Source organism: Natrix helvetica (genome assembly GCF_964273705.1).
Source record: "Natrix helvetica genome assembly, chromosome: 7".
In the NCBI taxonomy this organism is placed as follows: domain Eukaryota; kingdom Metazoa; phylum Chordata; class Lepidosauria; order Squamata; family Natricidae; genus Natrix; species Natrix helvetica.
The window spans coordinates 72,646,512-72,672,354 of NC_138558.1; the positions used below are offsets into that span (position 1 = coordinate 72,646,512).

At 45.4% G+C, this 25,843-nt stretch overlaps 1 protein-coding gene across 1 annotated transcript in view; it reads left to right on the forward strand.

The window, feature by feature from the left end:
* Window positions 1-25,843, forward strand: part of NWD2 (NACHT and WD repeat domain containing 2) — an 88,214-nt gene that overhangs the window by 48,265 nt on the left and 14,106 nt on the right. The window contains exons 3-4 of the mRNA XM_081959807.1: window positions 8,801-8,917; window positions 17,852-18,055. Coding sequence (XP_081815933.1) covers window positions 8,801-8,917; window positions 17,852-18,055 — 321 coding nt within the window. The remainder of the gene's footprint in view (window positions 1-8,800; window positions 8,918-17,851; window positions 18,056-25,843) is intronic.

Below are 25,843 nucleotides of genomic sequence, written 5' to 3' on the forward strand. Positions count from 1 at the left end.
TTCAGGCAGGGCCGCTGATGTATAGCGAGGAGCCAGGTATACTATCAGCAGACCCAACTGCCTCCCTGGGCCCCATCTCACGACAAGGGACTCACACCCGGATGCCTGCGGCACAGTGAACTCTCTCGGCTCTAAGTCTTCCCGGATAATCACTGCTACCCCACAGCCCCTTCCCTGGGCCCGAGGCTGGTGAAATGCTCGATAACCTGGTGGGCACATTTCCACGAGGGGGAGACCTCCCTCGTGACCCAACCAGGTCTCTGTTATTCCTGCGAGGTCCGGCTCCCCCTCCAGAATTAGATCGCTGATGAGGGGGGCCTTATTAACAACGGACCTCGCATTGCATAACAACAGTCTCAGGCCCTGGGTCTGTAGATCCTGACCACCTAGTATGCGGGGGTTGGTACAAGTGACCGGGTATAACCAGCACCCCCGGTCTCCCAACCGACTACGAGTTCTTAATCTGTCCACGCACCCGCCCCTCCCCACGACCGTTGATATCAGAGAGCCCTGTAATGGAATGCTGCCTTCCGTTTCCTCCCCCACTCCGCTCCCTCCTCTTTCGACCACACCTAATCGCCTGGCTCTACCATCACTCCTGACCTGGTCCATCCCCCCCCCATCCCTGGAACCCCTTACAATTTTTAGAAAACAATTAGTTAAAAAACCCCTCAAAGAACGCTTCCTCCACCTCTCTGGGTTAATCAACCCGTCCTCGAGGTGGGCCCTTGAAAGGGCTGGAGGCCATAACTGCGAGAGGGGGGACTCTCGCAGCCGCAGTAGGTCTAGCCTCGAGTATAACATGTTAGAACAGGGCTAAAACACATCAAGTGGGAGCTGTCGATGTTAGTATGGGTTAGTGAAACCACAGTTTCCCACTAGGGAAACCACAGATCCACATCCTAGATGGAACGGATGGAATAGTCCTGGCTGAGGGGATAGGCAGATGGATATAGTCCGCATCTTGATGGAAATGATGGGCTGATGGAATAATAAGATAAGATAGGAAAAGATAGCCAACTGGTAAATAGAGAGGACTGGGAGGTAATGGGCGGTAGGGGCAGGTAGCCCAGGTAAATAAGTGGTAAATGCGTGGGGGGGTTGTGATAGGCATGGCAGGGGTATAAAGTCAAACCTTCTGCCTAGGTCGCTGATGATCCTGCGGCCGCTGATGTTCCTGTGGCCTGCAGCCTCTCTGCGGCCCTCCTGCTGATCTTTTCAATTCCCTCCGGCGCCTCGGGCCTTGCGCTCCTTCCCTTCCTCCTTCCGGCACCTCGGGCCTCGCTCAGGCCTCTCTCTCCTTCCCGCGGCCCCCCCGCTGGTCTGGGCTCACAGCTGATCGCTGTTCGAGCCGCTCGGTTCTTATGAGTCACCGCCATCCTGTCATGAAGCTTCCCGTCCTTCCAGTGCAGACCAACTCCGTCTTCCAGCCCCCCTCCGTTCAGGGCCTTCACCGCCTCGCCGCTCCATACCGCTCCGTTCAAAAAACGCCAGCTGGCAATGCTGCATTCTAACCACAGGAAGGGAGGGAGGGAAGAGGAGGGAATGATAGAAGGAGGGAGGGATGAAGGGCGGGAAGGGGAAAGAAGGAAGGAAGGAAGAAAGGAAGGGGAAAGAAGGAAGGAAGGAAGGAAGGCGGGTGGGTGGGCTTCACAGTCCTCTCTAAGCAGTTTACAGCCTCTTGCCCCCAACAATCTGGGTCCTCCTTTTACCGACCTCAGAAGGCTGGAAGGCTGAATCAGCCTTGAGCCGGTCAGGATCAAACTCTTGGCAGTGGGCATAATCAGCCTGTAATACAACATTCAGGGAGGAAGGGAAGGGAAGGGAAGGGAAGGGAAGGAAGGAAGGGAAGGAAGGAAGGAAGGAAGGAAGGAAGGAAGGAAGGAAGGAAGGAAGGAAGGAAAGACTAGCAATAGCACTTAGACTTACCCTATCTCACCGAAAATAAGACCTCCCCGGATAATAAGCCTAATCAGGCTTTTGAGCGCATGCGCTAAAATAAGCCCTCCCCTGAAAATAAGCCTTCCCCAAAAATATTTAAATGCATGCGCAGCCAATTCCCACCATTTCCTCTGGTTGCTTGCCATGAAAAAACAACACGAGGTGAGGAAGGGAGGCCGGAGGGGGGGGGAGGAAGGGGAAACATGCCTCATGCACCCCACACGTCCTTACCTGGAACCCTAGCCACCATGCCCCTTCTGTCATGCTAATGGCCGCTGCAAAAAGAGCGGCAGGCCCAGAGACGCGCCTCAGCAGCAGCAGCCATGAGGTGACCACGCTCGCCGCCTCTTGCAACTCAAAAATAATAAGACCTCCCTGAAAAGAAGGCCAAGCGCTTATTTCAGGGGTCAAAAGAAGCAGTTTGCAGAGTCAGTACATTGCGCCCCAACAATCTGGGTCCTCATTTTATCCACCTCGGAAGGATGGAAGGCCGAGTCAACCTTGAGCCAGTCAGGATCGAACTCCTGGCAGTGAGCATTTTGCAGGTCCTGTCCCCTAAGGAGATATATCTAGTGGGACCCAGAAGAAGTGCCTTCTCTGTGGTGGCTCCCTCCCTCTGGAATATCATCCCTCTGGAAATTAGGCTGGCCTCCTCTCTAACACTCTTTTGGAAGGCCCTTAAGGTTCTTCCAGTGGGCCTGTGAAATCCAGAGCAGGATTGAGCCCATTGAATGAGTGGTATGCTCAGTGGCTGAGCTTGTTGATCAGAAAGGTCAGCAGTTCGGCGGTTCGAATCCCTAGTGCTGTTTAAAGGAGTGAGCTCCCATTACTTCTCCCAGCTTCTGCCAACCTAGCAGTTCAAAAGCAGGTAAAAATACAAGTAGGAAAAATAGGAACCACCTTTGATGGGAAGGGAACAACGGTCTGTGCGCCTTCGGCATTGAGTCTTGCCGGCCACATGACCACGGAGACGTCTTCGGACAGCACTGGCTCTTTGGCTTTGAAACGGAGATGAGCACCGCCCCCTAGAGTCGGGAACGACTAGCACATATGTGCAAGGGGAACCTTGACCTTTTAAGCCGCTTTGAGTCGCCGGGTGCGAGTTGGCAGTAATATAAAATTTCCAAATAAATAAATAAATGATCATAATTCCGGGCTCAGTTATGGTCGTAAATCAAGGACTATCTGTAACACGCTTCTGTCCACGTGAGCTAAAAATTATGTGAAATCACACCGTATGGCTTCATTTCTTTAAATAAACATATCGGGTTTTTCTTTTCTTTTTTTCCTTCCCCCCCCCCCGCCCCCCTCTCCGTGTGAGGGCTCACATCTAAGATTATTCAGACTGACTCTGTAGGCACAAAAGAAAATGTGAACAATTAAACATCTGCTATTTTAAAGGCTCGGCTTTATGGCAACCCAAACAATAAAATATGAAATATTTTAAAAATAGTGCTGTGAATACATGACTGGCTCTCGCTGTTCCAAGGCCGAGTTAGATCATTCTTAGGACGATTGGCTCGGTGTACGGAGAATCTCTAGATCGTGGGTGTCAAACTAACCCTGTCGCATTGCTGTCATGTGACGTATCGCGACATTTTTTTCCCTTTGTGGAGGTGGTGGGGGGGTATAGCTTGCGTATGATGCATGTGGTCCATAGGCTGCCACTTTAACACCCCTACTCTAGATCAGCAGTCCTCAAGAAAATTTTGGGGGGTCTGCAGAAAACTTATTTGCATTTGTTTATATTGCACTAAATCCGGGATCCTGAAACTCCAGCTCCTGGGATGGATACGTGCAACGAATGCTTGTGTTGCTGCAGAGAGTCTCCCCCTTTGAGGTCTTTTTGTGGGGGTCGGAGGGGGGCAGAAATTCCGACTTGGGGTCTGCTTCAGCCTCCTGGTGGGGGCTTTGGGCGAAGGCTGGAGGTAAGCGCCACTGGTGGTCCTCATTCCAGAGAGACTGCATCATGGCCTGGTACTGGCTGACCATCTCAGCCCAGTGAGCCCCCAGGGGCCGGAACTTGGCCTTGCACTTCTGCAGGTCTTCCCTCTGCTTGGAAAGCCCATGCTCGTAGTCCTCAGTGAGGTGCTTCTGTGAGCCTCCTTCTCAGCCAGATCCAATTTGAACTGAGCCAGCTGTTTTGCCAACTCTTTCTCGTGGGTCCTGCCTAGCCACAACAACTGCTTCCTATTGGAGCCTTAAGGAGCCTGGGCGGGGAGGGGAGGAGGGGCTGGGAGGGGAGGGGCGAGTAGAGGTCAGGGAGGCACCCCTCAATGTGAGTGGCATTGAGTTGGCCACTCCCACCTAGCCAGTCATTAGGCAGATCGTATTAGTGGTCCACGGAATTTAAAATTATGAATTTAGTGGTTCCTGAGGTCCAAAGGTTTGACGACCCCTGCTCTGGATCATTAGGGGAAGGGGTTCACTTTTCCTATCACGATACACAACATTCTTGTGTACCCCAAGAATAAAGAATAAAATGGAGCTATACAGAGTCACTGTCAGGCCTGCCCCAATCTGATCCCTTAGGAAAGAAAGACTCTCGACTCCATTGGTTGAAGCGAGTTACTTTTGCTAAGAGATGCTCATTGCAGTAGAGTCAGGCAGAATCTAAAGTTCCCGAGCATCAATACAGAATTAACCCCTTGGTTCCCGCAGATGATCTCTGGAGGGCCAGAGATAGGGGTTGCTCCTCTATCCTGGTCCTATTAGACCTCTCGGCGGCTTTTGATACCATCGACCATGGTATCCTATTGCGCCGGTTGGAGGGGATGGGAGTCGGAGGCACCGTTTTGCGGTGGTTCGGCTCCTACCTCTCCGACCGGAAGCAATGTGTGTTGACAGGGGGGCAGAGATCGTCCCTGAGGCCACTCACTTGTGGGGTGCCACAGGGGTCGGTCCTCTCGCCTCTCCTGTTCAACGCATATGTGAAGCCGCTGGGTGAGATCATCCGTGGTTTTGGGGTTGAGTACCATCTTTACGCTGATGATACTCAGCTGTATATTTCAACCCCAAACCACCCCAACGAGGCTGTCGAAGTGATGTCCCGGTGTTTGGAAGCCGTCGGGGTCTGGATGGGGGACAACAGACTTAAACTCAACCCCTCCAAGACCGAGTGGCTGTGGTTACCGGCGCCTCGGTTCAGCCAGCTGACCCCATCGCTGGCCATAGGGGGCGAACAATTGTCCCCTGTGGAGCGGGCGCGCAATTTGGGCGTCCTCCTTGATGCCCGGCTGTCAATGGAGGACCATGTGGCAGCCGTGGCAAGGGGGGCGTTCCACCAGGTTCGCCTGGTGCGCCAATTGCGCCCCCTACTGGACCGGAGTGCCCTGCGCACGGTCACTCATGCGCTGGTGACGTCTCGCCTGGACTACTGCAATGCTCTCTACATGGGGCTTCCCTTGGGACGCATCCGGAGACTGCAGCTAGTTCAGAACGCAGCCGCGCGGGTTATTATGGGAAGTACACGTTACTCCCACGTAACACCTCTCCTGCGCGAGCTGCACTGGCTACCTGTGGCCTTTCGGGTGCGTTTCAAGGTATTGATCACCATCTTTAAAGCGCTCCATGGCAGTGGACCTAGTTACCTGCAGGATCGCATCCTACCACACACGTCCCTGCGACCTATCCGCTCACACAGAGAGGGGCTCCTCCTGGTGCCGTCTGCTAGTCAATGCCAGCGGGCGACACCTAGGAGTAGATCCTTCTCTGTGATGGGCCCAACCCTCTGGAATGACCTCCCCCCTGACATTCGAACTACCACCGACCTCCGTTCCTTCCGGCAAAAGTTAAAGACTCACCTATTTCAATCAGCTGGCCTGGCACTTTCTTAGTTTTACCTCCCGGGGATTTATTCATTTTAATTGGGTTTGGGGTTTTAAAAAGTTTTTAATATACTATATACTATATTTAATATTTATTATTCTATGTACAGTCTTGCAACCTCCTCCACCTACGTATTTAATTATTTAACTGTTTTGTATGTATTTTATAACGTATTTTAGTGACTGTACACCGCCCCGAGTCCCTTCCGGGAGAGGGGGCGGTCTATAAATATGAATAATAAATAAATAATAAATAAAATAAGCCTTCCTCCCATGGTCCATCCATGTGTAGTCAATCTAGCACAGTAAAGATGTTTTGAGAAACGCTCAGGTGGTTAGGCTGGTGAAATTCCCCTCTCAGGGTAAAAGGCCTTGAAGATGCCAGGCACAAACCAGATTCCCAAATGCTCAGTTCTTCCTCAACTGTCAATCCCCCCTCCCAATTTCCCACCATAGAGGTTTACAGTTTTATTGCCCATTTGTTTCCCATTCCCTTCCCCAGTTCATGGATGGCAGGACGCCAGCGAGGCGCCAAGCAGAAGGTGGTGGATCTGGCAGTCTTATAAGTAAAGTATAAGTATAATCTTTATTGTCATTGTACAATAAAGAAAAGAAGAAGCAAGTTTACACTTTAAGGAGCTGCTGTTGTATTCATAGATGTAGAGGCTGACATTGATCTAAAATAGGGGGCAACCAACCTTTAAGGCCTGTGGGCTTCAACTCCCAGAATTGGGTTGACTATATTGACCCTGGCTGTGGAATTCTGGGAGTTGAAGTCTACAAGTCTTAAAGTTGATAAGGTTTACATTGAGATGCACACACACACACACACACACACACACACACACACACACGATAGACTAATGTGAATGTTGTAAATTCAAAATAAAGGTGTCAACAGACCAGCCTCTAAAATTACTGCAACTATAGGAGTTAGAGTACTACTAAGTACAGTTCCTGGTGGCTTAGCAAACACATTTTTGTTGTTTTGATGACGACGCTGCTGAAGAGGGGTGGTGGATCTTTTGATCAGATTTCTTTGTTGAGTTTTCAATCGACTCTCAATCCAATCATACTTTATTTGATATCAACTGGGTTTCGTGGGATTATATATGGTTAGATATGCATTGTATATGGGGTGTGAGAGTGGGTGGATGAATATGTGGATAGATGGATGGATGGATGGATGGATGGATGGATGGATGGATGGATGGATGGATGGATGGACAGATAGAGAATAGAACAATGGATGAATATGTGGATAGATGGATGGATGGATAGATGGATTGATTGATGGATGGATGGATGGATGGATGGATATGAGACAGAGGTGAGTAGATAGATAGATAGATAGATAGATAGATAGATAGATAGATAGATAGATAGATAGATGATAGATAGATAGATAGATAGATAGATAGATAGATGATAGATAGATAGATAGATAGATAGATAGATAGATAGATAGATAGATAGATATGGGTGATGAATGAATAACATAGAAGATGGATGGATGGATGGATGGATGGATGGATGGATGGATGGATGGATGGAAGGAAGGATGGATGGATATGTGATAGATGTTAGAGATAGATGGATGGATGGATGGATATGGATGATGGATGGATAGACATAAAAGATAGATGGATGGATGGATGGATGGAAAATGGATGGGTAGAAGGTTGGATGGATTGATGGATGGATGGATATGAGAGAGAGGTGATAGATGATAGAGATAGATAGATGATAGATAGATAGATAGATAGATAGATAGATAGATAGATAGATAGATAGATAGATAGATAGATAGATAGATAGATATGGATGATGAATGGATAACATAGTGGATGGATGGATGGATGGAAGGAAGGAAGGAAGGAAGGATGGATGGATGGATGGATGGATATGGATGATGGATGGATAGACATAAAAGATAGATGGATGGATGAATGGAAAATGGATGGGTAGAAGGTTGGATGGATTGATGGATGGATATGAGAGAGAGGTGATAGATGATAAAGATAGATAGATAGATAGATAGATAGATAGATAGATAGATAGATAGATAGATAGATAGATGATAGATGATAGATAGATAGATAGATAGATAGATAGATAGATAGATGATAGATAGATAGATGATAGATAGATAGATAGATAGATGATAGATAGATAGATAGATAGATAGATAGATAGATAGATAGATAGATAGATAGATAGATAGATATGGATGATGAATGGATAACATAAAAGATGGATGGATAGAAGGAAGGAAGGAAGGAAGGAAGGAAGGAAGGAAGGAAGGATGGATATGGATGTTGGAAATATAGATAGATGGATGATGGATGGATAGATGGATGGATGAATGGAAAATGGATGGGTAGAAGGTCGGATGGATTGATGGATGGATGGATATCAGAGAGAGGTGATAGATGGTAGAGATAGATAGATGATAGAGATAGATAGATAGATAGATAGATAGATGATAGATAGATAGATAGATAGATGATTGATAGATAGATAGACAGACAGACAGACAGATAGATAATGATATATGACAGAAGACAGGCAGGCAGACAAGACAGACAGACAGATAGAGAGATAGATATGATAGATGATACATACATAGACACATACAATAGACAGACAGATAGACAGATAGACAGACAGACATAGAAATATGTAAGTTATTCTTAAAGCCTGTTGCATTGTTCTCTCTCCTCATTGATCATAAGTCCTAACCAAGCTTGTTGTGGAAATAATGACACTTGGAGTTAAACATACTCCTCTTAGCCATGAGTCTAAATAATTATAAAACTCCCATTTGGCTTCTCAGATCTGGCCCTAAATGTTGACAGAACATATCCTTTGCTACGGTCCATAAATACATGAAGAGAAACCCTCTAGTCCTCCAACTATTGCCTTTAGTGTGTCTGTGTCCCCCCCACCCCACCCGCAGTGTTATGTCCTGAATGGTTATTCGTGACTAATACTCCACGTAACTATGATAATATTATTTGTTGGCTTTCTAGGTCATTGATCTGTACTGGGGAGTGGAGCCAGAAGAATGGGACAGTCCAGACCTCCAAAAGACTCGCATGAGGCTCTTAGAAGATTGCTTGAAAACATCAGCAGGTCCATGTTTTGTTGTGGGTATAAAATAAAGTTTTACTTAATTCATCTAGGTTTTTTTTTTTAATGTAGTGCTGGTCGTTTCTTAAGGATGCCAATTTAACGTAAGATCTCCTAAGAGATTTAGTTGTTGTTGTGGGGCAGGTTCCAGAGATGCATCTGAATATTTCATATAAAATTTCATCATCATCATCATTTCTACATTGCTGATCAGAAGACAGGCAGGTTGGGTTAAGAAGTGATTTGTCTAAAACATCAGATATGTTTATGTTAGATTGGGGAATGGAGAGGCACACACAGGCTTAACGGTAACAACAGCTCTTTATTAAGTACAACAAGTGAGAACAATCCAGCGAAGGTTGATCCTCACAGCAGCCCTTTTATAGGGAGCTCTCAGACCCTTCGACCAATAGGATTAAACCTCTGTTCCCGCCGGAAGAGAGGACCTTGGTGGAAACCACTGTAGTTAGAACAAGTATCTAACAGTTTATCTTTGGAATGACATCTCAGGAAGAATATTAGCCTAATATGTTTGTTCTCCTTCATTTATTTTATTTTATTTTTCATTATATCATATCATTTTATTATTATTATATTATATAATATTATCGTTAAGTTATGTTACGTTGTTATGTTATTGTCAGAGTTTGTTGCAGAAAAATCAAATCCAGAAGTTTAAGTTTAAGTTTTATTAGATTTATAGACCGCCCCCTCTCCCCGAAGGGACACATAGATAACTGATTCAGCTGGATGCGTTAACTTCTTTATATATACATAAGAATAGATGGATAAATGTACAATTTATCAGGGGGTTCTTCCAAGTAAACACAAGGCAGGAGAGTTACAGGCAAACACAAGCAGTTTTATTTCAGCAGACAAGCCCAGACAGACTGCTAGTTTACTTGTCAGAGCAGTTTCTTAAGTTTCTGTTTCAATTCTTTGCACAGACTCAGATCTGTTTACGCCCCCATTGGCTGACTTAGTTGCTATGCCTATTCATTGGCTGACCTTGTTCCCATGTCTCTCCCAGTCATGGATATTTTAACTGTTATGTTATGTTGTGTTATGTTATGTTTTATATTATATCATAGCATAGCATATCATTGTATCATATTGTTATATCATATCATATCATATATTATATTATATTATTCAATGCTGGCCCATTCATCAGAGCACTGATGATATTATGTAGTTGGGTAATGAAATGTCTACAAGAAAAACTCCAAGCTAAGAGAGAACCAAAGATTTCACAGTTCTCCTCCTCCTCCTTTGCAAAAAAAAAAAAAAAAAAACCCCACTCCCTTCTAGCACTGATGATATTACCTAGTTGGGTAATGAAACGTCTGCAAGAAAACCACCAAGCTCAGAGAGCACCAAGGACTTTACAGTTCAACCCTGAGCTACGATTATTCTCTTCTATTCCAAGATGTTTCAGGCAGACAGTTCCACAAAGTAATTCTCTCTATAAAGCAACCATAAAATGTTCCCTATGCTTTTATACCTAAGAGAAGAAACGTGATTATCTTTATTTCCGTTGGCAGTTTCTCTTTTATGCAGCCCTTTCATTTGCTCCTAATTGCTGGTTTTGCCAACATATTTGAATGTAGCTCATGTCTAACCATTTTCTAATCACGTTTTAGATTTTAAAAGCATTGCGATTTTACAATGCGAACTGAATTACCAGTGAATAGTTGTAAAACTATTCACACTCCGAGAATCTGCGGTCTTTGCTAGGGTATAGAATTGCCTCTTTTGTGTTTTAGATTGTTCGCTGGATGTGACATTTTGGATAAGGTTAAAAGCAACAGAATCTTTTTATTTAAGGGAAAAAGTGTGCAGCTAGACAAGGTGAGGAAGGAAGTGTAGTTATTGCCATTGTCCACTAATGAACAATTAATAAAGCGTTGTGCAGACTTTCCTTTCTCCAGACATCCCTGTTCCATAATACAGGAGGGGTTAATTTAGTACAATAAAAGATATATTTAAAATTCATAGTGTACTATTGAAGGGACATACTACTAGAAAATTGTTACTAGATGGTAAGTTAAATAAACGTCTAAAGGAGAAATCACTTCCACTGCTTGTAAGTGAATAGTAACCTAAGTATATACTATCAAAACAGCCAAAGCAGTTCCTTGGCTGCATCAACAGAAGGATTGCATCAGATTAACAGATTAATAGAGTTGGAAGAGACCTTTTTCTGTAGGTCATTTAGTCCAACCCCGCACCCCACCCAAGCAGGAGACCCTACACCATTTCTGACAAATGGCAGTCCAGTCTCTTCTTGAAAGCTTCCAGTGATGAAGCTCCCACAACGTCCGAAGGCAACTTCTGTTCCATGGCTTGATTGTTCTCACTGCCAGAAAATTCCTCCTTGTTTCCAGGTTGAATCTCTCATTGGTCAGTTTCCATCCATTGTTCTTTTTCTGGCCTTCAGGTGCTTTGGAAAATAGCTTGACCCCCTCTTCTCTGTGGCAGCCCCTCAAATATTGGAAGACTGCTATCATGTCTCCCCTGGTCCTTCTCTTCTCTAGACTAGTCATGCCCAGTTCCTGCAACCATTCATCGTATGTTTTAGACTACAGTCCCCTAATCATCCTGGTTCCTCTTCTCTGCACTCTTTCTAGAATCTCAACATCTTTTTTATGTTGTGGTGACCAAAACTGGATGCAGTACTCTAGGTGTGGTCTTATTAAGGCTTGATAGAGTGGTATTAGTGCCTCACTTGATCTTCATTGTATCAAGATCATCGGAAGTGATAATACCACTGTACCAATGGTGAGATTCAACTTTTTTTACTAACACTTATGTGGGTGTGGCTTGGTGGGTGTGGCTTGGTAGATGTGGCAGGGGAAAGATACTGTAAAATCTCCATTCCCTCCCCACTCCAGGGAAAGGATACTGCAAAATCTCCATTCCCTCCCCACTCCAGGGAAAGGATACTGCAAAATCTCCATTCCCTCCCCACTCCAGGGGAAGGATACTGCAAAATCTCCATTCCCTCCCCACTCCAGGGAAAGGATACTGCAAAATCTCCATTCCCTCCCCACTCCAGGGGAAGGATACTGCAAAATCTCCATTCCCTCCCCACTCCAGGGAAAGGATACTGCAAAATCTCCATTCCCTCCCCACTCCAGGGAAAGGATACTGCAAAATCTCCATTCCCTCCCCACTCCAGGGGAAGGATACTGCAAAATCTCCATTCCCTCCCCACTCCAGGGGAAGGATACTGCAAAATCTCCATTCCCTCCCCACTCCAGGGGAAGGATACTGCAAAATCTCCATTCCCTCCCCACTCCAGGGGAAGGATACTGCAAAATCTCCATTCCCTCCCCACTCCAGGGGAAGGATACTGCAAAATCTCCATTCCCTCCCCACTCCAGGGGAAGGTTACTGCAAAATCTCCATTCCCTCCCCACTTCAGGGAAAGGATACTGCAAAATCTCCATTCCCTCCCCACTCCAGGGGAAGGATATTGCAAAATCTCCATTCCCTCCCCACTCCAGGGAAACGATACTGCAAAATCTCCATTCCCTCCCCACTCCAGGGAAAGGATACTGCAAAATCTCCATTCCCTCCCCACTCCAGGGGAAGGATACTGCAAAATCTCCATTCCCTCCCCACTCCACGGAAAGGATACTGCAAAATCTCCATTCCCTCCCCACTCCAGGGGAAGGATACTGCAAAATCTCCATTCCCTCCCCAGTCCAAGGGAAGGATACTGCAAAATCCCTATTCCCTCCCCACTCCAGGGGAAGAATACTGTAAAATCTCCATTCCCTCCCCACTCCAGGGGAAGGATACTGTAAAATCTCCATTCCCTCCCCACTCCAGGGGAAGGATACTGTAAAATCTCCATTCCCTCCCCACTCCAGGGGAAGATTACTGTAAAATCTCCATTCCCACCCCACTCCAGGGGAAGGATACTGCAAAATCTCCATTCCCTCCCCACTCCAGGGGAAGGTTACTGCAAAATCCCCATCTCCTCCCAATCAGCTGGGACTCAGGAGGCAGAGAATAGATGGGGGCGTGGCCAGCCAGAGGTGCTATTTACCAGTTTTCTGAACGACTCAAAATTTCTGCTACCGATTCTCCAGAACTGGTCAGAACCTGCTGAATACCACCTCGGCGCTATACTAGTGAGGTCGCATTTAGAAAATTGCCTTCAATTGCCTCCAAAAAAATGGTACTGAGGCCCTAGAAAGAGTACAGAGAAGAGCAACATGGATGTTAGAAGGTCTGGAGATCACATCATACAATGAACGGCTGAGGAAAATAGGATGTTTAGTGTAACGAAGGGCAGACGGCATCTCCCAATATTTGAAGGGTTGTCACAGGGAAGAAGTCATCAATTCAGTCTCCATAACCTCTGAGGGCAGGATAACTTTGATAACTTTATGTTATGTGGATTTCCACCTCCAGAATTCCCTAGCCAGCATGTGGAAGTGCAAATGAACTGTCTATGGCAGGGGTGTCAAACTCAAGGCCCTGGGGACCAGATCTGGCCTGTGGGATTGTTAAATCTGGCCCACAGGGGAGCCCTGGAAACAGCAAAGGACTGGTCTGCGGTACTTCTGCCAGCAAAAATGGAGCTCGGGAGAGCCACAGAGGATTGCAGGAGGCTGTCACAGCCTAAAACTGAGCTCACTAGGACTGTGGGTGGCTCTCCCCAAGCTTCTGCCAAGTTTTTGCTGGCAGATTATTTCAGGAGGCTGTCACAGCCAAAAACACAATTCGGGAGCTGGCAGAGTGCTCGGGCCACCACAGGCCCTCCCGACACAAGTTACGTTGAGCTGACCACACCCACCCTGGCTACGTCCAATCTGCCCCCCTCCAAGGTCAAACAATGCTGATGTGGCCCTCAATGAAATCGAGTTTGACATCCCGGTCTATGGAGGTTCTTAGTCATCCAGGTCATGGTTGTCCCAAAAGTGTTTTCTCAAGAGACAACTGGACTTTCTTGTTTGTGTTTGAAGATGTTTCGCTTCTCATGCAAGCCGTTTCTTCAGTTCTGACTGAACTGATATTATGAAGATGATACTATGGTAACCAGCCTCTTAAGCATAGTTTGTGATGTGTCTTCACGAAGTGAGTAGGAGATGAGAGCAACCTAGATTTAATTGCAAGACAATTAGCAACCAATTAAGATCATTGAACAACTCTTACTGTGAAGAATGCTCAGGAGGTAAACAGTCCCAAAGGTGCTTTTTCAAGAGGCAATTAGACTTCCTTTTTTTTCTTTGAAGACGTTTCGCTTCTCATCCCAGAAGCTTCTTCAGCTCTGACCGGATGGTGGGGAATGGAAGGATTTATGCTCCTTGCAGACAGCTGATCCTTTGCATTCTTTTGGAGAGTCGTTGAGGCCACTTGGAGGTTTATCTGTGTCCTCAGGGTCACCTGAGTAGTGCAAATGGGTGTGGAGCCTTCTTGGAACTGCTTGTTGTAGTCTGTCAATGGCCAGTGTAGCTGGCAGCAGAGTCAGACAGTGAGGAGGTTGGGGAACAACATGGGCCAGTCCTGGAGTCCGGGGAAGGCTCGGATGAGGGCTCTGCGTCGGAGGCAGAGAGGGGGCCAGGGCCATCTGGTAGTTATGTGCTGCCTTCGGAGTCTGATATCAATGAGGCAGAAGAACAGTGTGAGCCTGTTCCCACTGTGCACATGCACAGAGCTTCCAGAAGGCAAGGACAATTAAGAAAAAAGGGCGACTTGGGAGTAAGGCTTGGAGATGATTGGCATAATAAGACATAAAAGAGGAGCAAACGGAGCTGAGGCTTTGCAGGAAGCAATTTGGTTCATTCTGGTCGGTTCAAACTCAAAGAAACTCCGTTTGACTCTGTGATCTATTTGGCCTTGCAAAAGTAATTGGCAATTAGGTCTCTGGCAGCATTTCAAGGGAGATTAAGATGGGTGCTTATCAGTCTTACCCTGAAAGACTGTGGCAGACTTCTGTCGGACTCTTCACAGACTGTTTGTGAATCATTACGGGCTGTGAATGAACATAATTCACAGCCGTTTAAATCAAAAGAGGGTTTGGGGGACTAAGCGTGTCATTTTTACTGTCTCAGGAGGCCTACACTGCTGAAGGGACTGCATTGTGGAGCTGTGGTTTCTGCAGGGTGTTTTCTGAAAATGCACCTTAGGGACAACCATGACCTGGGTGACGGAGGATCTCTACAGACTTTTAGCTATGCAATTACTATGCAACTTAACTACGCGCACCACTTCCAAGAAACAATACATAGCCAAACGGTTTTTTAGGTTCCAAAAGTAAAAAAAGAAAAATGTTCAAAACCTGAAACCTGCAGAAATGAATTTCTGTAAAACACTCAGCTCTATTTATAAAGTGCTGAATGTCACACTAGATAACTGTTCTAATAGTGCTCATCCCACTTAAATGTTTGGGAATAAAATAAATTGAATATTAGTGGATTGAATATTAAGGGTTCAAGATTGTCCCTTTTATTCACTGCTAACTCTAATTACCTGCCACATTTGGCTAATGAATTTTTATATTTTCAAAAGTGAACGTTGTTTAAAAAAAAATTATTTTATTTTTTTAAAAAACGGATATAATCGTTGGCCATTCTTTGTCGCTGCGTTGGAAGAAATGCCCATCTGGGTTCAGTTCCAAGTGTGGAAAAAGACACTGGAAACATGCAGACTGCTTGGAGAGATGGTTTAATGGTGGACAGGATCACATGGTTTGTGGCAGGCACATGGGGGAGAGAGAGAGAGAGACAGACAGACAGACAGACAGACAGACAGACAGACAGACAGACAGAGACAGGTAGACAGAAAGAGAGAGAAAAAGATTTATACTCTCTCTTGGCCTTTGAGTTTCAGCTTGATTCTGATTGGCTGTCAGACTCCCATGGGGCCATGCAGGAGCAACGCTGTAGGCCAGGGGTGTCCAAACTTGGGAACTTTAAGACTTGTGGACTTCAACTCCCAGAATTCCCCAGCCAGCTGGCTGGGGAATTCTGGGAGTTGAAGTCCACAAGTCTTAAAGTTCCCAAGTTTGGACACCCCTGCTGTAGGCTGTCCTGAGTCCTTGGTTGACTCTTGCTGGGTGATGATGTAATGAAAGGGTTTGGGGATTCCTATCATGGATCTGCATGAAGTAGGTAGATCTTTGTTGTATAGAATAGACTGGCTCAGGCCTTAATGGCCCGTTGACAAAAGTGGGGGGAGCTGAGTTTCTTCCTCTCTTTTAGGGGAAATATTCTGCCCTTTCAATATTTCCTAAAATATCTCATTTCCCTAGGAGAGGGCTGGGTGCTAACTTCCTACAGTTGCTCAATATAATTTTGAGAGGTGTAATTCAGAGATGCGTCGAAAGGTGATACATTGGGGTTTGGGTTCTGATCCTTGCTCAATATGAAGCCCTGGACAAGTTAATGTTTTTGCCTTTTGCCCTATATTTGATTTTATCTGGAAGAAAAAAAAAATGGGCTTCGTATATCACAACTTGTAAAAAAAGAAATTGTTTTTTTTCAAGTCCATAAGTCAGATGGTGAGATATTAACAACGCACAAGGGTATGTAATTATTGGTCCAAGCACCTGTTTAACATGTTAGGTCTCACACCTGCTGGCATAAATAATCATATATTCTAATTTTCTGTTAGTGTAAATACAGTGGTGTTTTTTTTAAAAAAAAAATCAAATTATTAGATGAAATAATGCCATCTGGTGGCTCGATCTCACAAACTAGATTTCCAGGTTCAGGAATATGTCATTGCAAAAGGTAATGGTAAAGGTTCCCCTCGCATATATGTGCTAGTCATTCCCGACTCTAGGGGGCAGTGCTCATCTCTGTTTCTAAGCCGAAGAGCCAGCACTGTCCGAAGACGTCTCCATGGTCACTTGGCCGGCATGATTAAACACCGAAGGCACACGGAGCGCTGTTACCTTCCCACCAAAGGTGGTTCCTATTTTTCTACTTGCATTTTTATGTGCTTTTGAATTGCTAGGTTGGCAGAAGCTGGGACAAGTAATGGGAGCTCACTCGAATCCCTCGGCTAGGGATTCGAACTGCTGACCTTTCTGATCAACAAACTCAGCATCTTAACTACTGAGCCACCAGGTCCCTCTTTAAATTAGGATGTGTTAGGTGGGAATATCAAGATCCATTGCAAAGAAAGGAGGCATTAATAAAAGTGCTACTTTGTGCTGTGTGATTCTCCATTACAACTGGAAGCTTGGAAATGAAAGAGTTAATTCTCTTTGACTTACATCCATCAATTAGAACATGAAAGGAGGTTAAATCGAATGAAAATAAATTTTGCTGTAAAATACAGATGATCCTCGACTTCCAGCAGTTCATTTAGTGACCGTTCAAAGTTACAACGGCACTGGAAAAAGTAGGGTCTCCTGCTTGGGCGGGGGGTTGGACTAGATGACCTACAAGGTCCCTTCCAATTTAATTTGTTAAGTCTGACTCATGACTGTTTTTTCACACTTACGATCATTGCAACATCCCATGGTTATGTGATCAAAATTCAGTCACTTGGCAACTGACCCATATTTATGACGGTTGTAGTGTCCCGGATCAGGTGACCCCCTTTTGCGACCTTCTGACAAGCAAAGTCAATAGGGGAAGCCAGATTCACTTAACAACTATGTTACTAACTTTACAACTGCAGTGATTCACTTAACAACTGTGCCAAGAAAGATCATAAAATGGGGCGAAGGTCACTTAACAAATATCACACTTAACGGTAGAAATTTTGGGCTCTATTTTGGTCATAAGTCAAGGGCTTCCTGGGTCTGTCATACTCATTCTCCCCAACAGCTGTGTTTTATGGGACATAGTCCAGGGGTGAAATGCTACAGGTTTGGACTGGTTTGCCTGAACTGGTAGTAAAAATGCAACTGGTTCACCCCAACCAGTAGTAAAAATGTCCTCAGCATTGTTCCTGACCATTGTTCTGTGTTGTGTGCACAACAGGGCCTTTTGGGAGAAAAATACGGAAGTATCCGCATCCCGGGAGAAGTGGAATCCTCAGAATTCGAAATGATTCTGGATGCCGCAGTTGAGGCCAAGCTGGAAACCAAGATTTTGGAAGAGTGCTACTGCCGGGATGAGAACGCGGTGCCCCCAACTTATTACCTCAAACCGAAACCTGACATCCTGAAGAGCAATCCCAATATGGTAAATCTGCTCCATGTGGTGTTGATTTAGGACAGGAGTCTCATACCCAACTTCATTGAGCGCTGCATCAGGGTTGTATTTGACCTGGGGGGGGACAGGGGGCATGGCCAGCATGACATCCCTTGTGTCGGGGGGTGCCTGTGGTGGCCCGAGCGTTCTGCCAGTGAAAACAGGCTCCTGAGTTCCGTTTTCGGCTGGGACGGCCTCTTGCAATCCTCTGCCAGTGAAAATTGAGCTCAGGAGAGCGTGCATGACTCTTGTGAGCTCTGGCAGAGGCACAGCGGACTCGTCCTTCACTGTTTCCAAAGCAGCCCCGTGGGACAGATCTAAGCACCCCGCAGGTTGCATCTGGCCCCCAGACCTTGAGTTTAACACCTCTGATTTAGGACATGTCTGAGGGCGGAGTCAAAAGAGGGTTTAGCCTAGAATCCTAATGTGGCCACAAGCAGACTAAATCCAACATCCCCTTGAATTCGGTTGTTCCTTACTTAACTCCCAACAGGTTGCTCGCGTTAGTTGAGAAGATCACAAAAAGAGGGTGAAAATTTGACTGAGTCTTATACACCGAATGTAGTCCCATCCCCCACCCCCACCAGAGACCAAAAATGTGTGGCATAGAGGCAGCGATGGTCTGTGGCAATCCCTGCAGCCTAGGACAGCTGATTGGAGGTATTCTGCAGTCCGATCCACTCGCCAATCAGCTGTGCTGAATCAGGCTGCAATAAGTGCTGAAGCTGACCTGGATGGTCAGAGTTTGCAGCAGCAATCACATTCAGAAAGCACACACAAGTAACTGATTCAGCAGGATTCAAAATAATAATAATATACAATACATTACCAAAAGCAGGTTTTCCAAGGTAGCAGTCAATACAAGCAAAACACAAGCAGTTTCACTTTCAGTTCTCGGCTAAGCCAGGCTCCTTCCTGTCTCCTTGTTGCTCACACAGCAAATTTCAGCATCCAAATAGCCCTCATTGGCTGACTTAGTTGCTCTGCCCATTCATTGGCTGACCTTGTTACCATGTGTCAGCTGAATACCATGGATGCTGGTAGACATTCTGTTTCTTCTTCTTTTCCTCCCCAAAAACTAATGTGCATCTTATACTCCGAAAAATACAGTACATAAAAACGTTCAAAAGCTGCACTGGTTTATGGAGATGGATGCCAATCAACTGTTAAATGTAATAAACAGTTTGTGATAATCCACTTCTAAGCAGGCAAGGGCCCATCATGCAGACAGAATTAGAACCAATTCTACTCAACCTTCTCCCTGACAATCAAGAGAAGAATTGGTCATTATAGGAATAAATTGTCCCACTCTTCAGTTATGGAGTTTGGATACAATATAATTGCAGATCTTTTCAGAGTTCTTTTCTTACATTGCTTTCTGAAGACCAATACGTGGAAGGGTGTGGTTGAGCTTACTGAAAAAGTGGTTTTAATATCATCTGCCAACAACCGTATTTGTATTTCAAACAGAACACCTCTTCGGGTGAAATTGTGTAGATGTTTGGTCAATTACAAGAAAGAAAATCGTTTTGAGCTTGTAATTGGGTTATCAGAAAAGTTCTAAGACTGTGATGGCCAGCCTATAGCATGCATTCCACAGGTGGCACATAGCACCCTATCTGCGGGCACATGAGCTGTCGCTCGGTGGGGGTCATGCACGCATGCATGGGGGCGGGGGGAGCATGGGGGTGCAGCACAATCCCCACACCCCGTTTTTGGTCCCAGGAGGCTTTAGGGAGGCCTACTAGGCCCAAAACGGGGCAGGGGGGGTGTCACGCACGCATGCACTGGGGGAGGCAGAGCACAGGGGGCTGCACACATGCGTTGCATTATGACAAAAGCTTTCGGCACACGAGTACAAAAAGGTTAGCCGTCGCTGATCCAGGAAGTTCCTGGCTAAATCTTGTCACTTCCTAGAAACTCAAGCATGAAAACTAAGAGAATTTATACTTTTTCAGATCTAAATTCCCACTCATAGAATTCTAGGTCTGGAGAAGACCTCACAGGTCTTCTAATCCAGTGTTTCTCAAACTTGGTGACTTTAAGTCCTGTGGACTTCAACTCCCAGAATCCCCCAGCCAGCATAGCTGCTCCCCCAGCCAGCATGTTCTAATCCAACCCCCTGCTTAAGGCAGGAGACCTGATACTAGCCCAGTCCAATAATTTTGAAAGGGTCCAGGACAACTCGCCACGGCCATCTTGCTACAATCAACGCGCCATAGCCATCTCGTCACGACTAACTCACCGGGGCCATTGTTCCACAGCCAACCTGCCATGGCCCATCTCACCACGGCCAACTTGCCCCAGGACATGCTCGCCACAGACAATTCCACGTGGGATAAACCACGACGATTTATGTTATTTGCCACTGTTCCTTCGACGGTTCCATTTTTGATATTGGAAATAAGGTAAAAAAAAAAAAGAGGGAGAGAACATTTAGTGCTTTGAATTATCCGCAACTAGTTATCCTATAAGGGATGGCTCAGTGGCTCAGTGGCTAAGACGCTGAGCTTGTCGATCAGAGAGTTCAGTGGTTCGAATCCCTAGCGCCATGTAATGGAGTGAGCTCCTGTGACTTGTCCCAGCTTCTGCCAACCTAGCAGTTTGAAAGCATGTAAAAATGTAAGTAGAAAAATAGAAACCACCTTTGGTGGGAAGGGAACAGCATTCCGTGCCCCTTCGGCGTTGAGTCATGCCGGCCACATGACCACAGAGATGTCTTCTGACAGCGCTGGCTCTTCGGCTTTGAAACGGAGATGAGCACCGCCCCCTAGAGTCGGGAATGACTAGCACAGAGGGGAACCTTTACCTTTGTCATCGTATGCTGAGCTGGCCCTGGCAAGCTGTCCCATGGTGAGTTGGCTGCTACAAGAGGACCATAACGAGATGGCCGAGGTTGGTTGGCCATGATGAAGTGGCTGTGGTGAATTAAGTGTGGTGAGATGGCTGTGGCGAGTTGTCCCGTTCTATTTTTGGAAACCTCCAGTGATGGAGCACCCACCGTTTCTGAAGGCAAGCCGTTCCACTGATTAATTGTTCCCACCGCCAGGAAATTTCTCCTTAGTTCTCGGTTGCTTCTCTCTTTAACTTCTTGACCTGTCCTGTGGTGCTTTGTAGAATAAGTCAACCGCCCCACAAGTACTGGAAGAACATCATCATGTCCTCCCTAATCAGGGCTGGGTTCCGGCTGCCGCTACTTCCAGTTTGCTCAGAGATGCGCCCCGCGCAAAATTGTTCTGAGCTTGCACAGAAGGAAAAAACAAGATGCCGGCCCCTATGGCGTGGCAGGCCTGGGTCACTGCCGGTTCCAGCGACCCAGGCTGCCAAGCTACTACTAGTTTGGCCAAACCCGTAGTAACCCACCTCTGTCCCTAATCCTTCTCTTCAATAGGCTGGGCGTACTTCACTCAGTGAAACTACTCATTCCTTCACCCGACCATCCAACTTTCTTGTTTTATGTGTAGATGTCCTTCAAGTTATCAGACCTGGGGAGGGGGAGGGATGAGGAGGAAAGAACAGCATGGGAGAGTTGCCATGGAAACTTTCCATCATGAAGAGTTCATGCCAAACCCTGTCCCTCCCTGCTGATTGTTGCCATGGAGACAATATTCAGAAAGGAAACAGATGGGATAGGAAAAGTAGTGTTCAGCCCTAGATTGGGAGTCGAATTTTTCTATGGGAAAGTGGCTAGAAATGTACATTTTGCTTCTTAGGTACAATAAAGTATGGTATATACCAGGGGTGTCCAAACTTGGGAACTTTAAGACTTGTGGACTTCAACTCCCAGAATTCCCCAGCCAGCAGAGCTGTGTGGTTTGTTCACGCATAACTAGACCGCATTAATGTTTTTACAAGCCGTCTGGAGACTTGCAAATGAAAACAGAACATAAAGATCAAGAAAGTTTAAAGAAAGTTTATTTTGGGAAGTCTTGAAATTATTGGTTTAAATAAAACCCACCTAGGGTTTTATCCTAGAATTGGCATGGTGACTTAGTCACATAGCCACACAACACATTTCTCAGTCCATACTCCTGTTTTGTATCAAATTCCATTTCCTCCTATCCAAAAAGGGTTTAGCAAATCTTTGAAAAATTGGCTATGCTCCCAATCTCAGGATTAGATTGTTTATTGAGCCCTTCGTGAGTCTTTGCCATACAAATAGACTTCAATTTAGCCACAGTTCATTTAGTCATCATCGTCTTTTAATGACCCCCATAATCCCTATCGAGGCGGAGTCTGGTCAACTGAATGGAGCTAGCACAGTGTTTGATGGCCAGATGCCCTTCCTGTCGCCAAGGAGGAGTTTTGTTCAGCAGATGTATTCTCATTGTGCCCAGAGAGAAAAATATCTGCCTCTACCTGGGATCGAACTCACAGCCTCCTGTGAGTTTGGTGCCGAAAAAAGTGACTTGTGACCAGTTGTCACACTTACTACTGTTGTGGCATCCCCACAGTCACGTGATCAACATTCAGAAGCTTGGCAAGTGACTCATATTTATGACGGTTGCAGTGTCCCGGGGTTACGTGATTCCCTTTTGCGACCTTCTGACAAGCCAACTCAAATGGGGAAGCCAGATTCGCTTAACAACAATTTGACTAATTGAACAACTACAGTGATTCACTTAACAGCTGTGGCAAGAAACGGTCGTAAAATGGGGCAAACTCATTTAACAAATGTTGCACTTAGCAACAGAAAATTTGGGCTCAATTGTGGTCATAAGTCAAGAACAACCTTATAATCCCTTTTCTCTCATTGCTAATCGTTTGTCTTTTGAGAGTCTTCCAAAAGTAATATATTTTTTTAAAAAACAAACTTTTATTGTGTTGTTTTTATTTAGAAGACATTTACCATATTTTTCAGAGTATAAGATGCAACAAGATTTTGAAGAGGCAAATTTTTTTAAAAAAAAATTGCACTCTGCAAACCTCCCCAAAACAGCCTATTTTTCATGAAAATTGGCCCTTTTTGTAAAAAAGGGGGGGGCATGAATAGCCTTTAGGAGGCTTATAGAGTGCTCTTGAAGGATGGGGGGGCAAAAAAAGGCCTGTTTTTTTGCTCATTTGTGCCCTCCCCAGCCCCCAGGAGCATTCTGGAAGCTTCCTAAAGGCTATGCATGGCCATTTTTGTAAAGGGTGCAAGGTTTCAGGAGGCCAAAAATACTGTATATTCAGTGTATAAGATGCACCCAGATTTTCAGCCTCTTTTTTGAGGGAAAAAGGTGCGTCTTATACTCCAAAAAATACGGTAAGCCACCACATCTCAATCTATTAACTTGCAATCATCATCGTCATTTAACAACCCCATAATCCCTCGTGGGGTGGAATCTGGGCAACGGAATGGAGCTAGCAGGGTGTTTTAATGGCCAGATGCTCCTCCTGTCACCAATGCGGAGTTTTGTTCGGCAGATATATTCTCATTGTGCCCAGAGAGAGAAATATCTGCCTCTACTCGGGTAGAAAGATCTACCCAGGATTGAACTCACAGCCTCCGGATTGTGAGGCAAGAGCTCCATCTCTAGGCCACCGTGCCACTCCAGTCTAGTGACTTGTAATGATCTTCAGTCAGTGGAATATTTTCCTAAAACCCATCCTTACTTTCTAATGCCATTTTTCATCCCATGTGTAGACCACGGTAACAACTTTGAATAAGCCAGGGGTGTCCAAAGTCTTAAAGTTGCCAAGTTTGGACACCCCTGGAATAAGAGCATCATTTTTTAAAAACAAATGTCTTCCTTTGAATTTGTGTGCATTGTTCCTGAAGGGTTTTTTTTGTTCAACAAAACAAGAATCAGTTGCACTCACATCTGTTCTCTGAAGCTGAAATATTACAAGTGCTTTCCCGTAAGGCTCGCACTGTAAATGTAAATAATTTAAAAAGTGTGATATTTGCAACCCCACCTCCTTTTTTTGCAATTAGAACCTGATGCATTTATTTCTGGAACAGCAAATAATTTTTGATTAAATGTCTTTTGTGGGTCACATTCAGAAACAATCTTGACAAAGCAATGTATCAGAAGCTAAAGAGTATTTCTTTAAACATAAATAACATTTCTGTATGCCTTGTATTTGTTATTCCCTACTAAATATTAAGGACGCGATGGCTCAGTGGCTAAGACGCTGAGGTTGTCGATCAGAAAGGTCGGCAGTTCAGCGGTTTGAATCCCTAGCACCGCGTAACTGACTGAGCTCCCGTTCCTTGTCCCAGATTCTGCCAACCTAGCAGTTCGAAAGCACGTAAAAATGCAAGTAGAAAAATAGGTACCCCCTTTGATGGGAAGGTAACAGCGTTCCGTGCGCCTTCGCTGTTTAGTCATGCCGGCCACATGACCACGGAGACGTCTTCAGATAGCGCTGGCTTTTCGGCTTTGAAACAGAGATGAGCCCCGCCTCCTAGAGTCGGGAACGACTGTCACATATGTGCGAGGGGAACCTTTACCTTTAAATCAATACAGGTACTCTTCAACTTAACAACCGCAATTGAACCCCAAAATTTACATTGTTAAGTGAGACATTTGTTAAGTGAGTTTTGCCCCATTTTACGACTTCTCTTGCCACATTTGTTAAGTGAACCGCTGCAGTGGTTATACATTAGTAACATGGTTGTTAAGTGAATATAGCTTCCTTATTGACTTTGCCAGACAATAGGGGATCACTGCAACCGTCATAAATGTGAGTCAGTGGTCAAGCATCCACATGTAAATCGAATAACCATGGCGAAGGTGCCATGATCATAAGCAGAGGTGCGTTGCTCCCAGTTCGACCCAATTTGACCGAACCAATAGTGGAATTCAGAGCTGGGCCACAGAACCGGCAGCGACCCAGCCCTGAACCACTTCCCTCACTACTGCCGAGCCCCCGCCATTTTGATTTCCAGTGACTGCATGTGTTCAGTTCACTGTATTCTATTGTGTTGTGCGCAGGTTGAGAACTGGCGGCAACTCGCCCCTGGTCATAAGTGTGAAAAATGGCCATAAGTCCCTTTTTTCAGTGCCATCGTCATTTTGAACAGTCACTAAATGAACTGTTGTAAGTCGAGGACTGTCTGTATTAACTTATGGGTTGTATTTGTGGCTGGTTGTGGGTATTCCTGGCCCCGGTGTGTGTATATAAGTGGTATGAACAAGAGAATGACATACAGTCATTGTAATCGAGGCTTGTATAGCTCACTTCTACAAGCCTCTATTTACTCTGAATATCTGCCGTACAGTTTCTTACCTGTTATCAAAAAATTTATGCCCCCGCTAACAGTGCAGCAAAGATAAAAGTGTGTGTATTTTGGGTCCTCCCCAATTAAAATAGCAAAGTTTTATCTTGGCTGTATTGAGAGCACTTACTTTATTTTTCAGAGTATAAGATGGGCCAAGGTTTTGAATAGGCAATTTTTTTAAAAAAAAAAGTTTTTGCACTCTGCAAACCTCCCCAAAATGGCCCGTTTTTTGCAAAAAAGGGCTTGTTTTTTGTCAAAAAAAAAGGGCATGGATAATAGCCTTTAGGAGGCTCCTGTGGGCTGGGGGGGGGGCAAAATTGAGCAAGAAATGGCCCTTTTTTGCTCATTTCTGCCCTTCCCAGCTCCCAGGAGCACTCTGAAAGTCTTTAAAAAGCTATGCACGGCCATTTTGGTGAAGGGGCAGAATTTTGGGAGGCAAAAAATGCTGTATTCAGTGTATAAGAAACACCCAGATTTTCAGCCTTTTTTTTTAGGGAAAAAGGTGTGCCTTGTACTTCGAAAAATATGGTATCTTAATATTGCTCACTTATCTTATAGTGGACTAATCACTT